Source organism: Cyprinus carpio, chromosome A8 (genome assembly GCF_018340385.1).
Source record: "Cyprinus carpio isolate SPL01 chromosome A8, ASM1834038v1, whole genome shotgun sequence".
Taxonomy (NCBI): Eukaryota; Metazoa; Chordata; class Actinopteri; order Cypriniformes; family Cyprinidae; genus Cyprinus; species Cyprinus carpio.
Genome location: NC_056579.1, coordinates 4,248,261 through 4,274,322, shown reverse-complemented (window position 1 = coordinate 4,274,322; position 26,062 = coordinate 4,248,261). Strand labels below are relative to the sequence as shown.

At 37.2% G+C, this 26,062-nt stretch overlaps 1 protein-coding gene and 1 long non-coding RNA gene across 4 annotated transcripts; both read right to left on the bottom strand.

Annotated features, from left to right (window-relative positions):
- Window positions 1-8,401: 8,401 nt before the first annotated feature.
- LOC109082198 (protein SSUH2 homolog) lies at window positions 8,402-26,036 on the bottom strand. 2 transcript variants are annotated; one of them, XM_042761679.1, is made up of 13 exons: window positions 25,875-26,036; window positions 25,729-25,784; window positions 16,664-16,768; window positions 16,343-16,415; window positions 15,791-15,920; window positions 13,569-13,629; window positions 13,288-13,409; window positions 12,018-12,080; window positions 11,677-11,759; window positions 11,304-11,396; window positions 9,344-9,449; window positions 9,145-9,252; window positions 8,402-8,924 (listed from the first exon to the last, which is right to left on the bottom strand). In XM_042761679.1, the coding sequence occupies exons 1-13, from the start codon at window positions 25,892-25,894 to the stop codon at window positions 8,784-8,786; spliced, it is 1,161 nt and encodes a 386-aa protein (XP_042617613.1). In that variant the 5' UTR covers window positions 25,895-26,036; the 3' UTR covers window positions 8,402-8,783. The 2 variants fall into 2 exon arrangements, with proteins under 2 accessions (XP_042617613.1, XP_042617614.1); XM_042761680.1 differs by lacking the exons at window positions 25,729-25,784; window positions 25,875-26,036 and adding an exon at window positions 17,074-17,438.
- Window positions 17,978-22,772, bottom strand: LOC109062758. 2 transcript variants are annotated; one of them, XR_006160618.1, is made up of 5 exons: window positions 22,731-22,772; window positions 22,568-22,630; window positions 21,218-21,321; window positions 19,192-19,313; window positions 17,978-18,624 (listed from the first exon to the last, which is right to left on the bottom strand). It is a non-coding gene; the product is annotated as an uncharacterized LOC109062758 (long non-coding RNA). The 2 variants fall into 2 exon arrangements; XR_006160617.1 differs by lacking the exon at window positions 22,731-22,772 and having other exon boundaries at window positions 17,981-18,624; window positions 22,568-22,679.
- Window positions 26,037-26,062: the final 26 nt, after the last annotated feature.

Here is a 26,062-nt window from a genome sequence, read left to right as displayed (position 1 = left end):
GCAGCGTGTATCTGAGCAAGCGCGTCTGGTTTTGTGACAGAGCAAAAGATATGTGCGTGCGTGCGGACAGATTCGCGCTCGCGCGTTAATTTAATGTGCTTTCGCGTTACATTAATGCGCTCTCGCTGCTGCTTCTGCACCGCACACACATAAGCTGTGTCCCAAACTTAAGTGCACGGACTCCGGAGTGAGCATTTGAAGTGCGATTGCGTCACAGCGTCACGACATAAGCTGTCCCAAAGTCAGAATGCGCACTTCGAAGATCGCATTTGAAGTGCGAATGCGTCACTGCGGTGCGACGAATGCTGACGAGTTTCTAAAGCGACTTCAAATGCGCCCTTCATTTCCCATGAAAATGAAGTGTACATCTTATGGACACTTCGCACCCTTCCATATCCCAGAATCACTTGCGTGCATATGACGAATGTGTTTATATTCAGAGGCAGGTGAGAGTTCTGTGGAGGACTTCACATTGAAATGTAAGTATTGTGTTTTTATTTACTCAAATGCCTAGCAAAAGTCTTTAAAGTCGTTTTTTTTTTTTTTTTTTTTAACATAAAGCCCACAAACAATAAGACAGCCACTATATAAGGCAACGGTCTTTCCCTTTGTTGTGTTTCTGTAGTGCAGTCATGCAAGAGATGTCTACAAATGTTTTAACCAAACTTAAGCACTTCAGTATTTTGTATAATGTCCTGCTGTGTCATATTTTCTAATGTTAAGATTGCAAACCTGTCTTTTTTCATAAGTGTTTCCATTTTCTTTTGTGTTTTAATACTATTCTGGAGAAAGTGAGCCTGTGTTTTTGTTGTTAACAGGCATGGTTTATTTGTGAAGTGTACTGAGACAGGTGAGGGAGCGAGTGGACAGGGAGGACGTCAAACTCAAACAAATACATTCTTCATTAGCCAAGAGAAAACCGTGGGGAAAAAATGAGTACATTACAGTTTTTCCAATACATTTTTTAAATGTCATATTGTCAATGAAACAACCTAATTTCTGTAGTTTATTTTTGTGACGCAAGTTAAAAATGAAATGCATAAATTGTATACATTATTCATTTTTTGTAATTTATTTGTAAATAAGCCTGAGTACTTTCTGTACATTTTGTATTTGTTTTGCATATTCACATGTGTAAATAAAAGTGATTATGTACATTCATTTTTTTTTAATGTAGCTTATAATTTTTTCACAAAAAATTATTTTATTTGTTTGTCCTGTAAATACTTTTTTACACATTAAAACAAATTGTTCTATACATAATAGAAAGTACTTTTTACAACCATTTGCAACATAGCTTAGGTTTGGTTAACATCAGAAAACAGCATCAGTTTGAGTCCGGCCCTGCCTCCGTGTGTTCTGGGGTCTTCAGGAGATGAATCTCTTGGTGAATGGCCAGCACCTCCTCAGAGACTCGGAGGACAGTGTGGTGACAGTGGAACGAGGCACATGTCAAACACTCTGGAGACCATCTGTATGATGTACCGCTGACAGACAGAAGAGAAACACCAGGGTCTGGATCGTGGCACACCATCACTGTTGCTGTTCACTTCCCAGTAGATCCAGCAGCACAGTCAGGGTCTCCCTGCTCAGAACAAAACCATTAAACACCTGTCCAGCGCTGCCACATTCAGCTCTATCCTGCAGTACAGGGGTCTGGTCTGATTTCGGGAAAGAAGGAAAAGAGAAATAGTTTAGAGCAATGACAATGTAATTAGTACAAGAAATATTGACATACTTTAGTAAACTACTTTTAGTAACTACCAATACCATATTGTGGAGTTTTAAATATGATTTGTAATTTATATTTTTGTTGAACTATCCCTTCAGCAAACCTGGAGCAACTAAAGGGTGAGTAAATGATTACAGGATTTTCATTTTTGGCTGAACTATCCTTTAAGTAAAAGTATTATCTTGCATACTCTAATATACTTAAGGTATTGAGAGTAAAAGTAAAGGTATGTGCAGTATTGTCTTGAATAAAATAATTTGTCAGGATGGTTTTACATTAATGATACTGCTGCACTTCTGTGTATGTTGCAGTTTACTTCTAAATATGTTCAAGGTTATTAAATTTAAAGTTGCTGGACATTAAGCTGTACTATGCTCTATTTTTTTTTTTAAATACAGTTTTATTTTTATGGTTAACTGCCTAAAAAAATATGGATTTCAAACCTGTCTACATATTATGGTCAAGACAATAAACTACATAAAATTGCACCTTTGTAAGATATCAGTCAGCATTTGAACTATTATGTGTGTATTTTGTAGTTTTTCGTATGTATCATTACATTATTCAAGTAAGCTCCAAGCCAAGTACCTGCATTTAAAGTTGTAATCCGACGAAGATCGCAGCAAACCAGTGTAGTTTACCTGGCCTCGGTCTTGGCTAAGCCTGAGGTTCATCACCGTCTCCTCCATTATGAGTAAATCATTAAAAACAAAACCGAGCAGTTCTGGCTCCACCTGTCCTGGCAGGACTGTCCTCTCGTCAGCTCTCCTCTCACACCGTTGCTATGCGACAGAGCGCTAATCGGAAACACCTGGTGAAGGAATTAGGAAATCCTGTGAAGGCGGAGCATCTCACGCACTTCGGAGGACCCTTCGTGCACTTCGGAGGTCTGGTCTTCGAAGTCCGTGGCCTTCGAAGTGTGCACACTCAACTTTGGGACACAGCTATACTGTATACGCACTGCAGACGGAGTAGGCCTACGTGTGAACCAGTATAATGTATAACAAATCTATTTCAACACCTGAGGCACCGCTACAATTAATGAGCTCTATGAACAATGTATGGCAAAAAAGAAAAAAAGTCCCTGCACACAGGATTTATTTATTTAGTTTTTTTTTTTTTTTGCCATAAGTCTAGAAATTTTGTTACACCTTTACTATAGTGATTATTTTGACTTATGTCTGTTCTAGAGACGTTACAACTTTTTGATAAAGCTCTAATTGGTTTTCTTTTGGAAATATGTTTCAAATTCATCCTGAATGCATTTATGACTATAAAGCATATCTGTGTGTGTCAAAATTGTGATTAAAATCGAAATCACAAAACTGATCAAAGAAATAGCGGTAGTTTTTTTTTGTCCATATCTCACAGCCCTAGTTCATTCAATAAATACAGTTAACAATCTAGTTTCTGAGTACTAAGTTATTAACCCAACAATAGCGGGGTCAGTTAATTTTTTTGCAGTGGGCTGCGCAAACATATGTGTTTGGTTGTGTGGGCCGCGAGTTGAAAAAGGTTGGGAACCACTGCATTAGAGTTTTTGAATTCTAGTTTATGTTGAATAGTGTTTGTTACTGTTCCACATGTTTAACACCGCATTACTCCATTGTGAAGACACGTACGGTATATATCACAAATTTTTTTCACTGTAGTAGGCCTGAAGGTAACTCTGAAACCAGACCAAACTAAAATTAGCTTGAGCCTTAGTTGTAGCAGTATGAAAATCATTGTTTTATCTTTCCATGATTTTCATTTTTACCATACAGTTCGTATTGTATTGTCATGTGTGATTGTACAAAATTTTGTATGTGAGTGTCTGTTTTTTTTTTGTTTTGTTTTGTTTATTTATTTACAAACAGTACTGCTATAATGTTAGAGAGCTTTTTGTGTTCTTGGCTTCGCTTTGTTCATATACATCAGTATTCCTTAAATTTGCATTGAGAAGGCATTGACTGATCTTCCCTGGGCATTCAATTTTGTTTTAGAACTGAATTGTTCAGAACCTGTACTGACTGCTGTGGCAAAACTGCTCCCCCTACTGGCCATTCTTACATTGGGTTTTGCCGTCGGCTTTGTTTTAGGAATTCTTCTGTTATCTGCTGAACACTGAATTTCTCCAAAAACAGGGTCAAGCATGACTCGTGCCTGTTTTTCAATGAACTCAAGGAGATCCTTAAACTTTGGCCTTTGTTGGGCATCCTCTTGCATATTGCAGACAACAGATCTTCATTTGTCACGTAATTTAAAAGGTAATTTAGACACAATGACCTTCATGTTTGCTGCAATTTCCAAATCTTCACAATAACGAACCTTAATGCAAGGTACTGAAGCAGCCTCTCAAGAAAAGTGCAAAAGATCTCAGAGCAGGACCATCTTCTGCTTTTATAACAGGCCAGTTTAAAGCTTCATCAATAAATGCAGATGTTATTTTAACATTATTTCCAAAGTTCCATTCCAACTGTTTCTTTGCTTCATTGTAACCTGTCTGAGTATCCATGTGAATGCAACTGCGCACAAGATGTTTAGGTTGCCCTGAAGTAAATTGTTCAAGATAATACAATCTGTCTTGCATATTATCTGTTTTGCTTTCAATGATTTGCTCGAAGGCCTTTATGAATGCTCTGTACTTGAGTGGATTACCATCAAATATGGGAATCTCCCTTACTGGAAGAAGAGACAGCTGCTGTTGCCTGACTAACATCTCAGTGATCTCATTTTGTTTTCTCATGACATCTACAAGAGCACTGCTTTTCAAGTCAGCAGAGACCCCAATTTGATGACCTTTTGATTGAGCATCCTGTGGTTCAGTTTTAATCACTTGCTTTGCAGAACGGTGAGGAACTGCCTTTTTGACTGCAGACAATTTTGTTAATGCTTGGGCCAACGGTTTTGACGGTGTAACGGCAGGAAGGATATAATCAGTGGATGTACTAGACTCTGAGTCGAATGTGTCAGACAAATCTTGTTTTGAAACACTACTTTGATTTTTTGTTATTGATGCAGTTTTGAGAATTTTCACTTTTACATCAGCTGCGGCCAGTTCAGCATTCAAGGCAAGTTTTTGTCTCTTTGCCTTCAAACGGGCTTCCTCCATGTCCAGAACATGTTTTTGCTCTAGAACTTTTGCCATGAGCACAGCACGCTTTACTTCAGCTTGCAAGCAAGCTACTGACGCACTGGATGTTTTGCTGCTCTTTCTAGAAGCCTTACTAGATGCTTTATCATTGACATTCTTTGAAACGACGATTCATATTCTTTTCATACGCACCTTCCCCATCAGCGGCATCTTCTATACGTTCAGCCTCCTTTTCTAGATAGTGCCTTTTGTCTATTTGAGACACACTATCATCTGGCCCAATAGCATCTCCTAAACCCTCATAAATTTTCTTCTTCCTTCTCATCGTCACTTGCACCCAACCAACCTTTAATTCCGCTAAGGAATTCTCGAAAACGAATTAACTTAGGTTCATACCAGTCAGAATGATCTGCTTCCTTTTCATCTGGGTCTTTTAACAAACTTTGGACGGCAACTTGCAAATCGCATTCTAAGCAGGCAGTGAAGCCACCGGAAGTGTTCGATCCGCCATCTTACTAATCCCTACCGGCAGACAGCACCATTGAGTCACATTCAAACCGCTGTCCTAAAATCACCCGATTTGAAGCAAATCAGTCAAACGGGACTAGTTTTTATGTTATGTGTATGCAAATTAATGTTTACTTCAGATGTTATCTGCAGTGTTTACGGTCTTTTGGGGCAGTATAAGCTGTGGTATTATGGAATAATAGTGTAATAGTTTTGGAAGTAACAGGAGGTGACGTCTGTATAGGAGGTGGGGTTAGCGAAGGTTATGTTTGGGTTATGTTCGAGCACTCTAGTGCAGGGTTGTTGTACTGAGTTGCTAAATAAAGACAGTCACCGATTACGTCGTTGTACGAACCTCTTTTATAAATAACTTGACATAAGCGATATATTTAAACCGTTTAGGTGGGTGTGTCTGCTGGGCACTGATGACACATGTAACGATCCAACACAAAATATAGCCTATTTCTGTATGAACATAATTATTCAGGAATTATTAAACATGAACGTATTAGTATCAGAAATGGATTTGAATATATTACAATGAATAATACAATTATTTGCTCTATAATGAAATGAAAAGCTTAACTTACTATCTTGGAAATAAAGCTTTATGTCTTTAAATCCGTACTGTATATAGTCAGTTATTTCTCTGAATAAATTCAGATTTCAGAATGAGCATTTTATCGTTTGTTTTGTATGTTGAGGTCGTGTCCGTCTGATGTTTATCATGTTCATGATGTTCGCGACTGTAATTAACGTAGGTTTTTAATAAGTAGGGGAAATTCCCGACATTTAAAAAAATAACCGTTTACATGCCTAGGGTGTTTGCATTGTAATAATATACAGAAATACTTAAGATTTATAAACGCTGACTTGTAAGGTGATGTTTTTCTCATTAAAATCATACAATTTCCTATTAATTCAATAGAACGTTTACGCACACTAGGGATTACCAATATGGCGGCGCGGCGGCTTCACTTTAATGACGTCATGAGCAATCCAGTTCTATATTATAGATCAGTGTGTCTGACCCATTTCCCTTCTTTTTGGCGTCCTGCCGTTCGATTTTCCACCCCTTATGACGTGTACAATTTTCTTAATTAGCAAATTGAACTAAACAAAACACAAACCAATAATATTTAGACATAAATAATATAAAAGAAAAATACACTTTCTTAAATGGCTACAACAACCGGTAAAAGCTAATAACACAGGCTCATCTGGGTAACAACAGTCGGCGCTGTACTCTTGCTTAAACTATTTTTTTTCTTGGTGGAAGCTTTGTGTTTTGTTTAGCTAATAAAATATTAAAACTCGATTTAAATTGGTGTACAATTGTTTAATTATGTCATCCTGGTATCGCGGACTCGCTCTCATTTCATACAAACGCAGCTGCTGCCATTTTGCTCGCTGTAATGGATTATAAGAGAACTAACAAACTGGTAAGGTTTTAAAACATTTTCGTCTTAATTCTTTTATTGCCTTAATTATTTTGTGTTGAAATATTGTGTAACAAATGGTTTGACTGCACTGTTTCCCTTAAATGTCCGTCTAGTTTGAACTTGCTGCTTGCTCAAAACTGCTGTCTTCACGGAAGCTTTGCGTTCAAATATTTCAACTGAAATCAGTATTTTGTGTCTTATTATTTACTTTTGTGGTAAGTAGGCGTGTAATAAGCATTCTCTCTGAATAAACCCCTTCTGGCTGATACAAGACCCCTCCGCTTCGTGGCTGGATGTACATTATCCTTTACTTAAAATAATTCATATTAATATAACTTGCTATTGAAGATACAGCTTTTTTTAATAACGCTTCCCTTTTATTCCGTTAAACTTACACACAATTCTGCCTTTCTCTGCCTGTTTCTCTTCATCTTATTCCTTTACTCCCTCACTAACTTGCACATTCTTTTTTGCTCTGTTGTAAGGTAGAAAGAGAGTTTGCATGATGGCCTTTCTCAGACTCTGAATATGATGTATGCAGATGAACTCAGGAACCTGCAGGGGTGCCAGGGAATTTGAGCTTGACCTATATAAATATAACTTAATAGATTTAAACAACAATAATAATTTAACATGGGCTCAATAGATATTTTCCTTGTTTTACAGCTGAAATGGAAGACTAGAAATGCAATGCAGTAAATCAGTCACAGCACGCCAGTCAAACCAGTCCTGTTGGGGATGAGGAATGAACATGACCATCTTGTGCCCAAACAGAAAAGACAGCGAGCTGAAAAGTTTGTACCTGTATTCAAGCAATGCAGTTATATGTAGTACAGCATTTGATGTTGATCTCTCAAAAGACTATTTGAGTCAGCAGTTATCACTTTTCACATACACATCAATTTATAGCTCCTAGAATGAGCAAATCAGCTGTGCTATCATTTCTGGAATTTGGACAGGTAATGACTGAATATGGTGAATGCTGACATATTCACCAAGACTATAGCTGTGTCCGAAACCACTCCCTATCCACTATATAGTGCACTATATCGGGTGTCAGCTATTTTGTAGTGCTGTCCGAATTCTGAGTGAACGACTTCATTCCCTACATTCGTTCACTACTTTTTACCCACAATGCATTCTGATTTTGAGTGTACAACCAATGTACTGTACACCCGCTGAAACACTATTTCCCACAATTCAATGCGGAGAAGCGACGAGCTGGAAGAGAGTGTGGGTTCTAGCGAGTTTAAATGAGGAATGCCATTTACATCTTTATTATTTCTGCTTTAACGTTTATTTCATACATTATTCATATTAAAATATATTATGACGTTAATAACTCAGTTTAATATTTTAATAATTTACTGAGGTGGCATCATTGTTAACTTACAAAAATTATGATAATTTGGTGGCTAATTTAAAAATGTTCGTAAATCACCTGTAGGTAGCGTATTCATGTTAGCGATGGTGTGCAGTTAGCATGGGGACTCACATTTCATTTCATTTTACAAAATTTTCTGATTTGTGTTTGTATTTAATGAGTTGGCAGGTATATGAACCTTGTTTGGCTTTGAATGTCTAGTCTTAAAAAAAAAAAAAAAAACATGAAAAAACCACCTACAAATACAATGGTAAAAAAAGTTTTGGGGTCTTTTCTCAAAAGTTTATTTGGACTTTCTTAGTCTCAATACATTGTTTTTGTTTGTATATTTACTACAGACTAAACTTCATATTCTTCAGTAGTTAAGGCTTCTGAAAAAAATGCCTCAACAAGAGGTTTAGTAATTCACATTTGGTCATATTGAGTCCATATGATAAAATGTCACATACAGTGTACATGGTTAAGCTCCATAAACAATGCCCCATTCGGGCAGGTTGAGTTTTGTGTCTCTTAGCTACAGATGTCATGATTCTGGGATTTATAGGATGTATATTGATCAAGCCCCAATACATTACATTTGTTCATCTTAACAGATATACAGCATTTATATTATACTGTACATCAGGTCATGTTTATTTGATGTTACATGACAGAACAGCAGCAGGTGGCGGGATAGTCATCAGCGTTCACTTTAAACTCATTTCCATACACATAGTAAACATTAGGCTTTCCTTTCCACATGTAGTTCACTTTGGTTATGGGAATGAGCTCGATTGTCTGCCTATGAAAGAGATTAAATTACAGAATGACAGATTCAAGATTCAGCATGATGATTGTCTCTAGTTACAGACAGACTGGTAATGATATAGCACAGTTTATTTGCATTGGTTTGTTACATACAAACATACAAATTATAACTGAAAATAATGAATGATAATAATCAAGTGATAAAAATGACTATAAAAAGGTCTGGAAGCACATATACATATGAAGACAGTGGTACCTGTTGTAATATGCGGGATGTTTGGGCGTATTTCACCTGATGGTCTCTTACTAAGCGCTCCGAAGCTTGTGCAACAGAAGCATCAGGAAAGCCCCTCACTGGATAGACCTACAGTAAACATAACCATCTGATGAACTTACAAATTTCAACAAACCTTACAAACCTCTCACTATATGTACAGTCTGTACATATACCATACCATATACTGGGCATCTTTATAGAGCTCCTTCCCTGAAACCTCCTCCAGTTTTTCCACTTTCAGACCGCTTGAATCTTGCGCTAAAAAGTCATCCTTCTCTATGCTCCTGAAATAGTCCAAAAATAACTTTTAGAATGAGACAGTTCACTTTGAAAGACTAAATAATTAATTATAATGACTTGATTTCTTTTTATTTAATATGTAAATGAGTGCTCTCTTGTGCAAAGAATGACTTGAGACAATGTAAGTCTATGAGTATGATCGTTTAGAAACATAAGCGCAAACCTCTCCTCAAACTGCAGGATTTATATATAAAGTGCCCTCCACTAATATTGGCACCCTTGGTAAATATGAGCAAAGGCGGCTGTGAAAATAAATTTGCATTGTTTATCTTTTTGATCTCTCATTAAAAAAATGCACAAAATTCTAACGAATCATTGAAGTAAAACAATTGAAGGTGGGGGGTCTCATTGTGAAATAAATGTTTTCTGTAGTTCATGTTGACCACCATTATTGGCACCCAATTATTTCAACATTCTTTTCCCAAGGCTCTGAGATTTCTCCTATAATGCCAAGAAGGGTTTGGAGAAGATCTGATTAGAGATCATTCCTTCATGCAGAATCTCTCAGGTTCCATGGTTGTGTTGTTTTTGTTCTTCTCTTCAGTTCACCACACTCATTTTCTATAGGGTTCAGGTCAAAGGACTGGGACGGCCATGGCAGAAGCTTCATTTTGTCCTCAGTGACCCATTTTTGTGTTGATTTTAATATTTGTTTTGGATTATGGAAGATCCAACTACGGCCCATTATAAGATTTCTAACGGAGGCAGTCAGGTTTAGATTTTTTATCTTTTGGTATCTGATTGAATCCATGATGCCATGTATCTGAACATGACGTACAGGACCTCCGGCAGAAAAACAGGCCCACAACATTAAAGATCCAGCAGTATATTTAACCCTGGACATGGGGTACTTTTTATCCCTGTTTGTACTAAACCCATCTGGTGGGTTTGCTGCTCTAAAGCTCTTTTTTTAGTTTTGTCTGACCATAGAAGCCAGTGCCATTTTAAGTTCTGATCGTGTCTGACAACCGAATATTCTGGAGTTTGTTTTTGAGCTAGGAACATGAGAAAGAAGTTTTTTTCTTGAAACCCTCCCGAACAACATGTGGTGATGTAGGGGCTGTTTGATATTTTTTTTTTTTTAGGTTCTCTGACCCCAAGTCTCAACTAATCTCTGCAATTCTCCAGCTTTGATCCTTGGAGAGTCTTTAGCCACTCAAACTCTCCTCCTCACTGCATTAGGACAATATAGACCGATGTCCTCTTCCCAGGAGATTTATAACATCTTTAGTTGATCGGAACCCTAAATTATTGCCCTGATGGTGGAAATGGGGATTTTCAATGCTTTAGCTCTTTTCTTACAGCCACTTTCTATTTTGTGAAGCTCAAAAATCTTGTTCTGCACGTCAGAACTATATTATTTGGTTTTACTCCTTGTGCTGGATGATTAAGGGATTTTTGGCCTTTGTGTTCCTCATATTTATAATCCTGTGGAACCGGAAGTCATGGCTGGACAATTTCATGCTCCTAGTCACCCTGGTGTGCTAAAAAAATTAAATATATATGGCAATATACTTTTACTTAAAATAATTTCTAGGGGTGCCAATAATTGTGGCCAACATGCATTGGAAAAAAATGATTTCATCATGAGATTTTCCCCCCACATTCAATTGTTTTACTTCAATGATAGGTTAGAATTCTGTGAATTTTTTGAATGAAAGATCAAAAGGATGAACAAAGCAGATTTATTTTCACAGCCACCTTTGCTCATATTTACCAAGGGTGCCGATATTAGTGGAGGGCACCGTATAGCACAAACAGTGACTGAGGAGCTAGTTAATATTACAATAGCCATGCCTGCCTTAGCAAACATGAATGTTGTATCATACAGATCATACCATTTAACATTGAGGTTGATGAAGACGAGCAGCTGTCTCTTTCCACGGCAGGTGTCACACTGACAAGAGCCGCTGCCGCTACATGAACTACAGCTGAAAGACACCCAACAAGTTCAAAAAACCAATTCAACCCACAGTAGCCACAAAAGTTAAATAAATATAAATTGTGTAAATTTTCTCAATATTTAATATTTCTTTTTTCAGCCAAATATTGTTCTATCCTTAATTTAGAAAAATTGACCCTTATGACTGGTTTTGTGGTCCAAGGTCACAATTAAGGAAAGCAAGCCATTTAAGACATTAAAAAGCAATTTTTTAGAGAGAAACCTGTTTAATAGAAATGTCTCATTATATACAGCTATAAAGGACTTACTTTTCACGTCCACGCCCATTGCAGTGTGTGCAGCGGTCATCAGAATGACGGTAACCTGAACCATTACACACCCAACAGACTTTCTGCGCATGGAAAACAATAGAGGACAAACAGGTCATATATTAAGGTGTTTACGTCATATGATGAACAATGAAAAAACATTCTGTGGCTTGTGTACACAATTCCAGTACAATTCAACTTGAATTGCTCTCCAGTAACCACACAAAGAGATACTTTTACTCAATACAAGTGCCATATTTTCCTCTGTGAAAAAAACTTTGATAACAATTAAATGCCCAGCATGCAGCTGGTTTGGTCTGTGCTAGTCAAAATTTACTTACATTTCCAGCTCCAGCACAGGTGGTACAGGGGTTTCTTCCCATTCCCAGACACAAGTGACAGTTCTAGGGTGCAAACAGAATAGAATGCTCCAAAATATGATCCGACTTATTGAACATAATTGTTACTGGCAAGTTTACCTGCTGGAGGAAGCCAAAAAGCATTTGTACTTTAGAAAGTAAAACACTTTTTCAGCAGCCTTGGTTCCAGACATATTTCTTTGTCCCATTCATTTTTCCCATAGGAATTTTTAAAAGTCATTGTTAAATAGTTATAAGCCATGAAAGCAAAGCAAACCAGAAATAAACAGCATTACAAAGTATTTTGAAAATGCAGAGAGACTGTTTTATCAATTCATAGTGCTTAATCTGAGAGGGTGGTTTTTCAGGTACAATTTGCTTGTCATGATTTCTCTGCAGAATCACGGGTAATGTGGCTCTTCAACATGACTATTTAAAAAGTTAGTTTGTTAAAATAAGTTTTATACAAAATAATGCAGGCTGATAACTTCAACAAAAGCATGAACCTCATACCTCACAGCATATCTGATTTTAAAGGTTTTTAAGTTATCATTTTAAATTCACTACTGTATTGAGAAAATGAATAGGACTTTTGATTCCGGAACTCGACTGTTGTGCTCTACAAACAAAATAATTAAAATGAATGTTCTGGTGTTCTAGAAGATTAAATAAAATGCTGCCAAACCCTTGAGAATGTGTTGAGTTTTCATGCAGAGATGCTGTACAGTAGCCACTTTTCCACCATCAGGCCAAACCGTTCTAATGCTTATCCATTCCATTCCATGCCGATCTGATCCGGCCCAGCCGGTATGGATACGGTTTCATTTTCCACTGTGGGGCTGATAACAGAGCTCCAATACAAATTCATCAGTCGTTGTCTTCGTAACACAAGTGTTTACATACGATATGAGATGTAAATAGTGACCATGTTATGGAGGATGATCAGAGAGCTCTATTTACTTCAGTCAAATAGTGCACTTGGTCAGCTACAGAGAGAGAGAGAACTAGTGGGCAGACAACAATCAAGTGACCAATTCTGAGTGGAGACAACACTACAGACATTCTACCAGCCAACTGTGCTCAGAATTGCAGGCTGAGAACGGTTTATAATCGTGTCGTGCCAAACCAAGCTCAAGTGGAAATTGCTTACCATTCTTAGAACCGTTCGGTCAGACGGTGGAAAAGTGGCTAAAGTGTGTTGAATGGGACCTGCTTTCTTAGTTTTTGAGGATCATGTGGTTAAAGGTCAAACCTTGACTGAGGAAGTATAGGGCACTTTAATGGTCTGCTTGTGCTCTTGAAAGAAGGCCGGAGGTTGAGCTGCAATCTGCCACGGACCTGGAGCAGGTTGAACACCAGCATCCACAGGCTGACCTGAAATTTTACATTAAATGCAAGAAAATTTTCTTTTCTGGCATTTGCATCATGTAAGATTTGAATAAAGTGCAGGAATACAAGATCAGATTTGTATCCATTGTAAATGAAAGCAAAAGACAGTATGAAGTGTAAACTTCTGTGTAGACTTCTGGGTACCTGCGTAAGGCTCCTGACTCCATTCAGTAGATCTGGACTCCATGAACGTCTCCAAACGATACTGAGAACAGAAGCAGCACATAAGTTTGGTTTTAGTTAGTTATGTGATGCTATAAAAATGGGAGTGATGCCATGATTGACAGCTGAGACTGACGGCTTCCCTGAGCGAACTGAGGTGCCAACTGACCTATTTTACCCTATTTTAACACAAGCCTCTCATATTGCAATCATCAGACAAAAATTGTACCAGTCAGGCTAATTTAAAAAAGGGTCAGGGGCGTGTGTTTGGGATCGACTCAGCGCAAGTGTGGGTGGGACGCAGCTCCAATTTGCTCTCTACTGCGCAGACTCTGGTCCCAAATCAGCGCAATATGGCCGCGCCCTATTTGGACAATGGTGGCTTCACTTTTCTTCAATGGAAGTGAATGAAGGTGCATCGTCTATCTTTTTTACAGTCTATGTTCTGAACACTGGGGTCATCGGGTGTTTCTTGTCTTTCAATAATCAGACACCCTCGCCCAGGCGATCCAGTCAGGCTTGATCAAGCCCTAACTTGTGTCCAGGTAACACTACCCCAACCCAAGGCTCTCCTCTCCTGATCCACAGCTGGAGTTGGTATCTGAGTTTGATCAGGGTTTGAGCTAAACTCTGCAGTGGTCCTTCAGGACCAGATTTGAGGAACCCTACCCTGTGCTACGCTCTTCAGGATTTTGTCATGACACCTACGATAGTGCCCCTCACTCAGGGCTCTTAGACAGCTGCTGAGGATGTGATCCGGGGTTCCTCTCTTCAGGCACAGAGGGCAAGATGGTCACTCTATCTTCTCCCAGCAGAAAAGATTGGACAGGATTGGTAGTATGTCATAGACAGCCTGGATTAAGAATTTTATTCAGTGGGGCTTAGATTTCCAGAGCTTGGCCCAAGTAACTTTGCCCAACAGTCCTGCTGGCTTCCGTAAGCAATGTTCTGATCTCATTCTGGAGCTGCAACCTCCTATCCTTCCTCCTTGTCTTGTCATAGCATGACACTGTGTTGCTGCTCAGGTCTGCTCTTCCTTGATCCACTGTGCCCACCAATGCCCTTTGCTTCTGACATGACTCCGCAACATCCGTGGCCTCAGATACCTTTCATTTCATCCTCATATCATCCTCTTTTGGAAGGCAACAAAGTAGTTTTGCTTTCACAGTGAAACACACAGCGTCTATATGACATGGCGGCGGCAACAACAATACTACAATGAGAATAAAAGGTACGCTTTCTTTCTTTGCGTGAACATCTGGGCAGCGTTCAGATCTTCCCACATAGTGATGTAGAGATGTGAGGGTGTGTTAGAACAAGCCGTTTTAGAAGGGTGTGTCTTAAAGGTTTAATCAACCTCAAAATGAAAATTTTGTCATTAATCACTTACCCCCATGTCGTCCAAACCTGTAAAAGCTCCGTTCGACTTCGGAACACAATATAAGACATTTTGGATGAAAACAGGGAGGCTAGAGACTGTACCATAGACTGCCAAATAAATAACAGTGTCAAGGTCAGGAAAGTATGAAAAGCATTGTCAGAATACTCCATCTGCCATCAGTGATTCAACCGTAACGTTATGACACAGAAGAGCTCACGCCGCCTGCGTACAGCTCAGATTTGCCAAAATGGCGCTACGCTGATTTGGAGAGACACAGAGGAGAGGAATTGTTGAATAAATTCATTATTTTTGTTTTCTTCATGTACAAAAAGTATTCTTGTCGCTTCATAACATTACGGTTGATCTACTAATGGCAGATGGAGTATTCTGACGATGTTTTTCATACTTTCCTGACACTGTTATTTATTTGGCAGTCTATGGGATAGTCTCAAGCCTCCCTGTTTTCCATCCAGAATGTCTTAAATTGTGTTCCAAAGACGAACTGAGATTTTACGGGTTTGGAACAACATGGGGGTGAGTGAATAATGACAAAATTTTCATTTTGGGATGGAGTATCCCTTTAACTTTTATTAAGAATATCTCTTTGGATTTGAGACTTTAGTCTTTGCAACTTTACAGATCTTCTTTATGTACCAAGAACTTGTAACACTCCAATGAGAATGGAAAAATTTAAATCACATCATATGACCCCTTTAAAATTGTATGTCTTATACATTATATGTTTATAAAAAAAAAAAAAAAAAACACATACGGAAGAAGAAAACGATGGTCATACTGAAGATGATTTATTTGTAGGTCTCACCCTGTAGGTATTAAAGGACTCCATATTGGTTATGACTCCCTCTCTGACGGGGGCAGAACTGTAGCAGCACTTGCTGGAGACGTATGTTGAGAAAGCTTGACGTGCCCTGTCCTCTGAGATGGAGGGTATACTGATATCAGAGAGAAAAGATCAATATGTAAGTGACCTTTGCACATGTCTAACAGGGTGTGTTGTGACATTTTTAGTACCTTCATGACCTTTTTTAGGTGTTTTACTAAACTGACAAACCGTATTCAGGTCATAGTGCAGAATAATGGACTAAAAAGGTGAATCAGCAGAATGCATTTGAGATAAAGCTTTCAAACTTTTTGATGCTGAAATCCTCAAAATATGATGATCCCCTGCAAGGTGAATATAAAAGCAGCTACAGTACATACCTATATATTGTCTGACAAAATTATAAAGACAACATTTCTTTGCTTAGTTTTTACTGTACTGAAGTTAATGCCAATTATTTAAAAATACTGTTATCTTTGTATAAACATTGCATATCATAGGTAAATGCTTTTTGTACAGAAAAAAAGCTCTTACTGCCAGTCTGGGCTGGGGGCCTGTTCAGGCACAGGCATCGGTACAGATGGCATTGGAGGTGGAAGATACCCACCTGTGAAAACAGACAAGCGTTTAAGTCATTCTGGTACATGCAACTTGCACTAACATGCCCTCTATTCAGAAACTTGGGGCTTAAAGAAAAGTTTCAAACTTGTAATTACTATTTTGTCGTGACGTTTATGTGCTTTCAACCTGTAAATATGATCTATCCTTCATGACTTGAATGCCGAGCACATTTTCTCATGCTGAAGTGTTTTGTTTAACATCTTTGATGTTTGATATAACTTGCATGTTTCTTACCGCCTCCACCAGCCACTGTTCCTTCATATCCAGGGACTGTATCGAACATGTTTGCAGGGGGTGCAGAAGGTCCGTGCATGCTTGCTGCGGGTGCGCCCGCCATGGCTGAATGAGGTTCAGACAAACTGGTTAGGTAAGTTTTCCACTGGATGCACACCAAGAAAGACATATAGTAAACAATAATACAATTCTGTTTCAAATATCACAAAAATGTCACTATACATTCAAACATTTATTTATTGCACAGCTTCTGAAATACTGATTGTGATTTATGATTGGTCAACCCCAACAGCCTGTGTTGGCCTATAAATAACCAGTTATTATTAGTCTTCAGCTGCTTAGCCCAAAAAAAAAAAAAAAAAAAAAATCTATTAAAAATGTTATTCACAAAGTAATAGTTACGAACTTACTTTTTAGATCTTGAAGAACTGATTCTCGTTCTTGGTAAGACTCCTGAAGTCAGTGGTGAGCAGTGTGCGCTCTAATGCCTGTGGTCTCAAGTCTACTGTATTTATTTTTTAGGATTGTATAGTATAGTATAGTATAATCCGACAGCTGCTGCTGTTGGATGGCGCTGAATGGACGAGTGGGTGGAGTTGTTTCTTCAAGAAGTAACGCTGTTTCACTGATTTATTCAGTTCTTGGACATTTACCACAGTAGGAAGTATCGGTGTTATGGATCAACAGGGGATCGTCTTAACTGGGGGGATGTGTGCGTGCTCGTGAGCTATTTTATTTCATTTTCCAGCAGATTCGTCAGATGCGAACTATGAAGCTGCAAAGAAAACACGTTTGGTACATTCTTAATGTTCTTAATAAATGTTGATACGACTATTACACGGTGTGTTTTTCCTCAATGACTGTGCTAGTGTATTTAGCACAGTTTTAGTGTCATTTTAACAATTACACATGGTAACAGGGTTCACAAACCCGCCCCCGTTATCTTGAGACGTTCAAACAAACGAATTATATTTCAAATGTTATACACTTATTTGTCATGTTTCGAATATTGTAACAATGCAATTTATGTTGAGAGAAAAAAAAATCGTGCTGTGGTATAATGTACAAAATAAAAAACTTAAAATCTTAATCTAAAATCTTTCACGATGTTTCCATAAAATACAGAAGCGTTCCAAACAGAATCGCGTTCTGTGTCAAATATCTTAAACCGTAGCAGCAGCGAAAGCTTACATATTTATTTCAGATGCGGTGTCTGTGTTAAAATATGTAAACTTGGGTTGATTATAAATTCAATAGAAACCATTACAGAAATTCTAATGGTTTCCATTACAAAACCATTACAAACCATCAGCAATTAACCATTAAAACCATTACCAAATGGTTTCCATTACGTAGTGTGTTTTGGGCATATTCCATTAGGATTTATTGGTTTGTATAGGTTTCCATTACAAATTTGTATTGGTCATGATTTGCACATAATGGTTTCCATCACAGTTTTGTAATGGTTCTGATGGTTCCATTACAAGTTTGTATTGGTCTTTATTTGCACATATTTAATGGTTTCCATCACAGTTTTGTAATGGTTCTGATGGTTCCATTACAAGTTTCTATTGGTCTTTATTTGCACATATTTAATGGTTTCCGTTGCAGTTTTGTATTGGTTCTGATTTGAATGTTTACCTGATAGCTGGTAATTAGGCCATTGATTAATTAAATAATTTAAATTATTAATACAACTATACACAGGTTTTGTCAAGAATAACATTTTTATTTATTTAAACTACATACCAACCTTTCAATAGCAAACAGTTCAGGTTGTTTTGCAAAGAATTAAGAATATGCACCTAAAATCAAAATTATTCACAGAATACTCAACATAGCTGAAATTAACACAAAACCTTGACATTACATTTTTTTTAAATTATTGTTATTCATTAATGCATTATAGAAATACAGGAACTATGAACTGCATTTGTGGCTTCATTGTAGCTGTCTTAGACCTGCAAAAGAGAAGGAAAATTCATTAGGACAATGTACCACTTAAACCACATAACCAGTATGTGAGATTATCCATACATATATTTATATGGCAATCTCAAAAAAGTTGCAAAAACGGACAAAATTATCGATTTTTCTTTCATGCCAAAAATCATTAGGATTTTAAGTAAAGATCATGTTCCATGAATATATTTTGTAAATTTCCTACCATAAATGTATCAAAACTTAATTTTTGATTAATAACATGCTTTGATTTGGACTTTAAATATTTTTTGCAATATTTTGATTTTTTTGCACCCTCAGATTCCAGATTTTCAAATAGTTGTATCTCAGACAAATATTGTCCACCTAACAAACCATACATCAATAGAAAATTAATTCTTAATATTATTGATATAAAAATCTAAATTTTAAAAAAATTACCCTTATAACTGGTTTTGTGGTCCAGGGTCACAAATAGTCTTGAATAATTACATTGTCTACTTTTTATGGTACATAGTTTCTATTCACTTCAAATCATATAAGAGGTTGTAGTAATTACATTTAGATATGGATATGTAAATACTTACCACTGACAGTTTTAACTCGGTTTATGTCACTGATCTTCTCAGTCAGGTATTTCCGTACCCTTAGGAGGCGCTTATTTCCTCTGAGGTGTGGCCTCTTTTCTTCAGCTTCTGAGACAGACACTCTTGTTTCAAACACAAACAAACACACACACACACACACACATAAACAAATTGAAATTCAAGAACTGATGGACTAATCTCAGACTTTAAACAGGGTTCCTACAGGTTTCTTTAAGTTAAATTCAAGTCTTTTTAAGACCTTTTTAAGACCATTTATATAAAAAAATAATGCCTATTTCACGTCCCTACCAGCAAAGAAAAACAAAATCCTTGAACTTGTTTTTCATTTATTTTTCAAATGTGGAATGGGTAAAAGATAAGTCAAGCAGGTTTGGAAAAATAAAAACATTTCAATAGGCCACAAGAAAGTTTGCCGAACAATGTTGTTTTTTAACATTAGCTAGCTACTTATTCCATGCTGGGAATATGGGGAACTGAGAGACCCCTGAACAATAAACATCGAAAATCAGAACTCAACAATAAATTAAATTAAGAAACACAGTCAACTCCTTAGCTCTTCACTCAGGGCAGCAATCTCTTTATCAAGGTTGTCCACTGGTTTCAACCAATGACTAAAAGAGTTTTTTTCCAGCAACGCTTCATTAAATTTACATTTCCCCATAACCTCAGAATGAAATTGGTAGCTAGCTAACGTAACAACAAACGTTAAAAATATAACGGCGTCAGTCAACCTTTCTTGTGGAATGCTGAGATTTTCTTTGATTTTTTGCGCTTCTCCTTTGCTTATTGCTTGAGGTCTGTGTTGTGTTGTGTTGTTTTGCAGTCTATAGCCCCTTTCACACTGCGATTCAGGCACAAAATACACGGGTAATGTGTCCCGGCATTTGTACCCGGGTCGCTAGATTTTGCACTTTCACACTGCCAGTGATTACCCGGAATCTGTGCGTGCGTTCACACACAACACGTGAAGGTCCCGTGAAGACACGTGATATCAGGGTGTGACGTGTAATGTACGAGTCGAAAACGCTAGGCACGTTAACTTTCACTTAAGCTGGCGAACGATCTCAGCTTCAGCGTGGAAAGTGAGGAACTAACTGATCTCTGCTTCGTTACAGTTTGCACATATTTGTTTCGTCGCGAACGTTGATCTGCCTTTAAAACACGCTAAAAGAGTCGCGCTATAACGCGCGTCATCACTACGACTACGACACGGTATGGTTGTGTCCTTCAAAATGATGTATAATTTGTTGAAATCTGACAAAAAATTACTGAGCTACACCAGTTTGAAGTTGAAAGAGTTGGCAAAGTCAATTTTGAGAAAAATCAGGTTAAAGTTTTCTAAAGGTTCCAAAGCAAAATCACAGAGCAACATTGCATCTTTTCCTGCAGTTCTTTTCTTAATAATAATTCACTTTTTATTTTACATCTAAACAAAAGCATTCAAGTTAAAAAAAAAAAACAAATAATCCATTGTAAAATCCCTTTATTTGTGTTCATTACAAATAAAGTAATTATTAAAACTATAAAAGCAGTTCAATAAAGATCAGTGATTGACTGTCATTCTGTGTATGTTTATCAGGATATATATAATTGTGTATATAAATCCCGATAAACATTTGAATGTCGGATTGAAATGAACGCTGTTTTGTTAGTTAATTGTTAGTATAAGTGTTTATTGTTAGTATAAGTGCAGCTAATAATAATAATAATAATAATAATAATAAAAAATAATTAGCATGTTTTTGTGTTTTGCTTTGGTACTGAAATTGGTACCGAGTACAATGGATTTTCACTGGTACTGGTACCGAATACTGAAATTTTGGTACCGTGACAACACTAATAGTTGGTAAAACTGAAGACCTTGATAAATGTGTTCAGGTGCACTGCAGGTTGGAGCAAAACTCTGCATGTAAGTGGACCTTAAGAGACAATGAGAGATCTCCTGTAATATATTCTGAACATGACACTTCAAAGAGGCAGGATGACTTCTAGATTGATGACTTACAACACTGGTGTCCAGTCCTGGGCTGGAGGACCAATGTTCTGCAGAGTTTCTGGTGATCCTTGATCAGCTGCCCAGGTCTGCTTAACTGGGGTTGGAGCTAAACTCTGAAAAAGAGAAGACAACCAATATTATGATGTTAAAAAGATAAAAAAAAAATTTGATTCAGAAATATGCACAACGTCTGAAAATGCACAGAGATGAGAATAAAGCTATGTGTTTAATGAGAACTTTCAACCCACTGAAAAATAAGATGCAATATTACAGTAAGTCACAGATGCATTTTTATTTATTCTTATTGATATTGTTTAAATATGTTACAGTTACCTTGTGGTTTATCGATGAAATAGAAAAGATCTATCAGTGATGAATGGCATCATACATGAATCATATGTAATGATATTTAATAAGAGGTCTAACACTGTGTCTACACTGGACGGCACAACAAAATACAACAGAGCCTATTATAATCAGTAATGCTCTCTACACTGGATGTGGCACGGCACGACACAACAAATCACAGACGGTAAACTGATGCCTCTTTCTATTTAGGTTGTACTGACAAAGTTCAAATGATTTTCAACAGTCACTTTGGTGCGTCCAGTGTAGACACAGTGTGAGAGTGTGTAGCTTGGAGTTAGAGAATGGGAATCTACTTCATTGTGCATTGCATTCTGGGTATACAATACAAATCACCAAAGGAAAAAATTACTATTTACATTAATATTTTTAACAGCTTCTTGCACTTTATTAGAATTGACTAATATTTGAAGTATTATGTGACACTGGAGACTGGAGTAATGATGCTGAAAATTCAGCTTGGATCACTTTTTAAAACATACTGAAATAGAAAATAGTTATAAAATGGTAATTTCACAATATTACTATTTTACTGTATTTTAATCAAATAAATGCAGCAGTGGTGAGCATAAAATATTTATTTTTACAAATCTGACCCTTACATTTTTGAATGGTAGTGTATGTTTGAGTGTGTGTGTGTCTGTGTTTTCATTATCTCCCTTCAGAAATTTTAAAATCAGGAACATCTCCTGTGTCATAGAGGTTTTTTTTTCTTTTCTGGCACTTCTGAAATAACAGAACAAGTGGTATTTATGTGTTTAACGTTACTATGAAAGATCAATACCTGAAGGTTTCAGCCCATTGTAAGTGATGTAACGTTAACTGTACAGTGCATACTTTTAGGTTAAATTAATTAGCTTACTTCCATTCATCCGTTGAGATATATATATATATACAGAGAGAGAGAGAGAGAGAGAGAGAGAGAGCTCAACTACACATAAGATGACATTAAAAGCCCAAACTTAATAAATAAGAGCTCAAGTTTATCGTTACCTCTTGTAGTTAGCCTTGCAGTGGAGATGCTAACGGACTTTTTCTGACGACACTAAACCATTTCTATAAAGTAAATATTAAACGGAAGCGTATCATTTAGATGAAATAAAGTCTCAGAAACACTTTAATGTACTATTTGTGTAATTATATAGACGAAACTTACCTAAAAAACAATAGTGAAAAACCACATTGAGAGTCAGCGTTCAGCTGCTTGACGGTTTGGGCTGCCGCCTCGTTTCCATGGTGACGTCCTCCGCTCCAGTTCAGCGCGCGCGCGCCCATTACAGCACGTAGAAGTCACGCAGAATTTCACTGTTATTTCAACATTTATTTTTGGCCTAAATTTGGACCAAATCAGATGGACCAAACAAAACCTAATATTAAACATAGATTTTGGGGCTATATTTGAACCAAATCAGACAGACTCAACAAAGACCATTGCTGAGTTTAGGGCAAAATTTGGACCAAATCCGACGAACCAAGCAAAGACCAACTTTCAACGTCAATTTTTGATCTAAAAGAAGGCCATGACGGGCCGAGATTTAGCAAAAAAAAAAAAATAAATAAATAAACGATGTCCACATGATGTCTGGTGCTGGGTGGGTACCAGCATAAGTTTCCAAAGGTGTTCTATTGGTCCTTAACGGTATCCAATAGACAATACATGCCACCAATAGAAGGAAGCAAATTACCAATAGAGACCTATATAGGGACCATTACAATGTCCATTAAAACCAACAGAATTCCCATTAGAACCATTAAAACCATTACAAATTCTGTAATGGTTTCTATTGTTTGTGTGTTGATTTTTTTTTTTTCAGCAGTCTAGCCTACCCACTAAGTCCATTACAGTTTTCCAAAGAAACCACTTAATTTATTGGAGTCATAATGGTTTCTACTGGTGTCCAGTCGATACCACCAGAAGTTTCCAAAGGTGTTCTGTTGGTCCTTAATGGTATCCAATAGACAATACATGCCACCAATAGAAGGAAGCAAATTACCAATAGAGACCAACAGAGACCATTACAGTGTCCATTAAAACCATTAGAATTCCCATTAGAACCATTAAAACCATTACAAATTCTGTAATGGTTTCTATTGTTTTTTTCAGCAGGGAAACACGTCTTTCACGTGAGTGCCATCAGAGCCATTGAGAAACAGAGTTGCGACACTCCTTTTGGCTTCCATAGGAACTGAGGAATGCGGAAGTGCAGCGTGTCATGGAGCAGCCAAAGGATCCAAACAACCATAAATATATTTACAAATCTATTCCAGCATTGAAGCCCATTCATTCCGTGCTTCTCAAGCACGCTCACCAGAATGTTTTTTTAATGAAATTTTTGTACATTTTAACGCATTAGTTGACCTCTCGTAAATCTGGCCAGTAGTGGTATTTTATGAAGCGCGTTATGGTTATTGTTAATCCTTAGAAAGAGAGTTACTATAATTGCAGTTAGATAACGTGAGAAACACCTTAATAGCGACCATAACCAGATACTAGTTGTCATATTTTTAGGTTTTTAGTCTTTCTGCAATCTTTCTCTTCCTGTAGGACAGGGGTTTGCAACCTTTTCGGGCAGTATCTCCCCCCCCTCCTATTGAGAGCTCCACATCACATCAATGGCTCTAATGGCTAATATTTCCCACAGTCCATTGCGCATTGCCGTAGGATTCTCTTCAGAACTACAAGCACGTATAAAAAGCATTAAACTACAAACATTGCAAATGTTTGAATTACTAACAATCAACATTTAACCTGGTAAAAAAAAAAATTATTTAATATTATCTGTGTTATATTTCATCGGCAACAACGTGAACTTTTATAAACATCTGTTTGGCTGTTTACTTTTAAATGCATCACTGTGCAAAAAATCTGAGCAGAGTTCTCGGCATAAAGCCCCACGGCTGGCAGATCAACGTGCTACTTCTTTTCTCTCCAATACGGTAGGAAGTTTACTGAAATTAAATGTGGAGGATGCTAATTGTGACAAAGACTGGCAGGCCAGTTTACAGTGACAGGATTGTGTAACTGCGACAGAGGGATCCGTTAAAGACGTGACAGTAGGCTATGTCCCAAAGCTTGCCTACTGGTCTACTACACACTCAAAAGTGTGTACTTTGTTCTCAACAAGAGAGTACATACTTTAGTATAGTATAAGTAGGCACATTGGGACGCAGCATCTATTTCTCCATGGCTCTGAGTGCAGTGAGAGAACTCTGAGAGTCTTAATATTCATTGGCTGTTGCTACGGTACAAGGTCGCTACACTTTTCAAAGTGTCAAGGAATATCTAGTGAATATATCTGAAAGTGAAAGTGAAATGAGGCCAAGTATGGTGACCCATACTCAGAATTTGTGCTCTGCGTTTATTGAATAAGGGTGGGAAAGGATATGATGTGTGGCCAAGTATGATGTCCCAACAGAAATTGAAAAGTGTTAGGGGAGGATATGATGTGTGCACAAATGTATGCAATCTGTTATGACTTGGTGCTAAGGACATTTAAATTTTTGTGCAAATATTGCCACTGACGTGGATGTATGGGTTCATATTATTGATCCAAATATTTTAATAAATAAGAAATTACTCAGAATCATAATGTTATTTATTTGTTTATTTCTTGTTTACTCAGTCCCTTTGTCATTAATGTTAAATAAAGAATGTATTAAATAAAATAATCAACTATTGCTATTTTAGCATTAATTTGGATATTATAATGTACTGTAAATAGACCTTGCATGCCTGGAATTTTAAAGTCTGCAAATTTTATAAATGTATTATATTTAAGTTGATCCATAACACCGGAGTACAAATGTAAATTTTGAGAGTACTATATTTTTTTTTTGTAAATAGGCCTACTGTAGGCTGTAGTAACGATTACTGTACCTATGGTATTTTTGCAGATACTTGCATTGCCGTTGTACATTTTTGTAGAACAAGTACTGCATACTAATTCTAATATTAATAATACTATTAATACTGCATACTAACTGTACTATGCACAAAACGATGCATATAGGCCTACGTAAAAAAATAAATAAAAATAGCGTTGTTTTGAATATCTTGGTAATATTAAGAAACTTGGTAATATTATTAATTTAGCGTTGAAAAAGTAGTCATGGGGTGCCGCGCTGTGGAAATCTGAGATTGTGTAAACTCTTACCTGGTGCTGGTGATCCATAAACTGGGTTACTGGTGCCGTAGTTAGCTCCATAGTCACTTCAGAGGAAGTTTAGTGAAATCAGTTTGTGCACTTTTCGAAGCACAAACAATGTAAATATCGTTTTTGACGACTTAAAAAAAACTTACCTCACCGTCGGTCTCTCCATTTTGCAAACGGAAGTCAGAAGTAAAAGTAAAAGTTCCTGAACAGTTTCGTTATGCTGTAACCATCATGTGATTGTTATTTCGTAAATAACGGGGGGGACTAAAGTTAGAAAATTAGAACCTCGGAATATTCGTAGCGCGTGTCACAAGAGCAAAGTTTAGTTGAGCGT